This window comes from Rhea americana, unplaced genomic scaffold (genome assembly GCF_003343005.1).
Source record: "Rhea americana isolate MKP2758 unplaced genomic scaffold, rheAme1 scaffold_124, whole genome shotgun sequence".
Classification (NCBI taxonomy): domain Eukaryota; kingdom Metazoa; phylum Chordata; class Aves; order Rheiformes; family Rheidae; genus Rhea; species Rhea americana.
In genome coordinates this window covers 1,020,124-1,022,590 of record NW_028185306.1, presented here as the reverse complement: position 1 = coordinate 1,022,590, position 2,467 = coordinate 1,020,124, and the positions used below count along the sequence as shown (strand labels likewise).

Genomic DNA, 2,467 nt, shown 5'->3' with positions numbered 1-2,467 from the left:
AAAAAAAAAAAAAAAAAAAAAATGTTCCGCTCTCACTCACTCTCCTCCTTAAAACATTTCTCAGGGCAAATTATGTGCATCTAAAATAAACAGTCGCTTTATTGATCGCTTCAAAGTCAACAAGTTCTAAATGCAAAATGCAATCAGATCATTCCCATTGTATAGCACCCAGGATATGTTTAGCAATACAGTCACCTACAGCACCAAAATAGGAGTGTACATTGTGCAACTGCTCTCTCAATCTTTCCTGCATTCAGATATGTTATTACGAGAGATCATCAGCCACACATGCCAGACCTCCCCCTTATCCCAAACACACACACACACGCTCTCCTAGGGTCTCTCTCCATCCTTATTTGTTGCTACCAAACGCTATGAAAAGTGAACGTACCCCCCTTTTGGCCGCACAAAACAGACTAATAGTTGCTTCTGTTGTTAGTTCTTTAGCCTTAATTGAATACCGAGAGGGGCATCCACTGCACCACAAGGAGATCTATTGAAATCCCCATGCTCCATTTTATCTGACTTTTTTTGGAGGAGGGGGTGGCGTGGGGGGCTGGAGTGAAGCTTAAAATGAAGCCAGTTTCAGCACCTGATTATTTCATTCTGCTACATATCGAGAACAGAGCAGTGAGAATCCGTCACGCGTAAACTGAGCATAAAATACCACTTATTAAGCAGTCGATCACAACAGTATTTTTGTTTGTTTACATGCAAAACATTCCCCCACCCACCCCCACATCAGTTAAAACCTCTAGCAGATGATTATGCTAAAACTAAGAGAGGGAAAAGCAGCTGGAGCTCAACTAAATGCTCAAGTATTACTAGTTTGAAATAGGAAAAGATGCATTTTAGGAACACATGTGCGAGTATATAGACACATAGGTGTATGTATCCGTTGCTACGCGTTTTCCCCCTCTCCAGTCACTGAGTTTTACTAATTTACATACCACTGGAGTTCAGTGGTGTACATAGAGCACCGCTAGTAACATGCAACTTTAGGTTTTACAACTGAGATCAATACAATGGACAAAACTAACACTGTAACCAAAGCAGAAATGATAAACAGATGATAGCAAGAGAAAAAAAATGCTCATATAAATATATATATATACACAAGTGAAAATTTACTATTAAACATTAGGTATTTATCACAATATATTTGCATGCAGAGTCCTCGGTGCATTATCATGCTATTTAAATTTGTCTTTGCTATTTAGATGCAAAGGAAGTAGATCCCAAAACGGACATACCATAAACACTGGTGCTACTGATCATTTCTTGCTGGCAGCACAAAAAGCTGAATTGGATTTTTCACAAGCAGGAATTCCAAAGGTTGCTTTTCATTAAAGCCACTTTTCCTCTCAGCTATCAAATGTCACTGCCTTGAAACGTGGGCCCTTTCGTCAGGTATTCATTTAACCTACATGCATATAATTAAGTGGGAAAGCAACATCAACAAAAAGGGGATCTCAGATCACAAGAGAAGAAAGAAAGGGGGGGAAAAAAAAGCACATGACCAGGAATGCAAGTCCATGTCAATTCCACTCACTCCCATTGAAACTACCAAGAGCTCCGGGGAGGACAGTAATAGGATCAGTGCGTTGTATATACCATTAAATTATACATCTTTCTCCCCGGTCCGAGCCAACAATACGCCCACCACGCCGTACCCCCTCCACGCCGATGTGCTTACATTTTCCTGCAACAGCTCCTCTGACACATTCATGCTCCCCCCCCCCCAGCCAAGACACGGCAATTTAAACCCAACTTTTGTTTTGCAAGATTCTTATTTGTACTTATTTACTCAGAAGTTAGTTGCCTTAAAGTCTAGTCCCGCGTTACCTACAGTTTATTCTTTTTAATGCAACTTAAAAATAAATCCAATTAGGAGGAGGAGGAGGGGAGGGAGCTCGCAATCGCGAACTCTTAATCTGCCTACTATTGTTGGCAATGATCAAGGAGGAAAAACCATGCACTGCGATTGTGTATCTGTACTTTCCAGACTACGATTAGGAAAGCAGAGCGGAGTATCTAATATCAAAAAGCAATTGCGAATTAGACAAAATATTTCGGGCACAAGCGGGCGATTAAAAAAAAAAATACATGGCTGTCTTGGAGAGCTTTAAGATTAAATAAAATTTAAAACGGTGGTAGGAAGACTGGAGGAAAAAAAAAAGATCCTCTTACCTGGAGATTTGGTAGGAGAACCCGATAGGTTAGAGCAGCATCGATCCGATGTGTTTGCTGATGAATGGGGGCTCGGGTTAAGTGAAGGTGCCTATGATTTGAAATCATTCCAAGTTTTTGAAGGGAAGACTGACTGCAGCCTCTGCCATGTTGGAATTTCAAACCCAAAACAGCTGCTTTGCAAGGAGCCAGCATGCTAGCAGCTGGACGCCTGCGCAGAGCGCCGCCGAGCCAAATTCAAATCACTTTCACGCGAAGAGCCAAAGATCAGTTTTCA

The 2,467-nt window shown here is 41.3% G+C and overlaps 1 protein-coding gene across 3 annotated transcripts in view; it reads right to left on the bottom strand.

The window, feature by feature from the left end:
- Positions 1 to 2,280, bottom strand: part of FIGN (fidgetin, microtubule severing factor) — a 101,008-nt gene extending 98,728 nt beyond the window's left edge. The window contains exons 1-2 of one of the 3 annotated variants that reach the window (XM_085325862.1): positions 2,191 to 2,225; positions 1,254 to 1,423 (exon numbers count right to left, since the gene is read on the bottom strand). In XM_085325862.1, coding sequence (XP_085181988.1) covers positions 1,254 to 1,278 — 25 coding nt within the window. In that variant the 5' untranslated portion in view covers positions 1,279 to 1,423; positions 2,191 to 2,225. Of the gene's footprint in view, positions 1 to 1,253; positions 1,424 to 2,190 lie in introns of all 3 variants that reach the window. The other 2 variants (XM_085325864.1, XM_085325863.1) reach the window with 2 other exon arrangements.
- Positions 2,281 to 2,467: the final 187 nt, after the last annotated feature.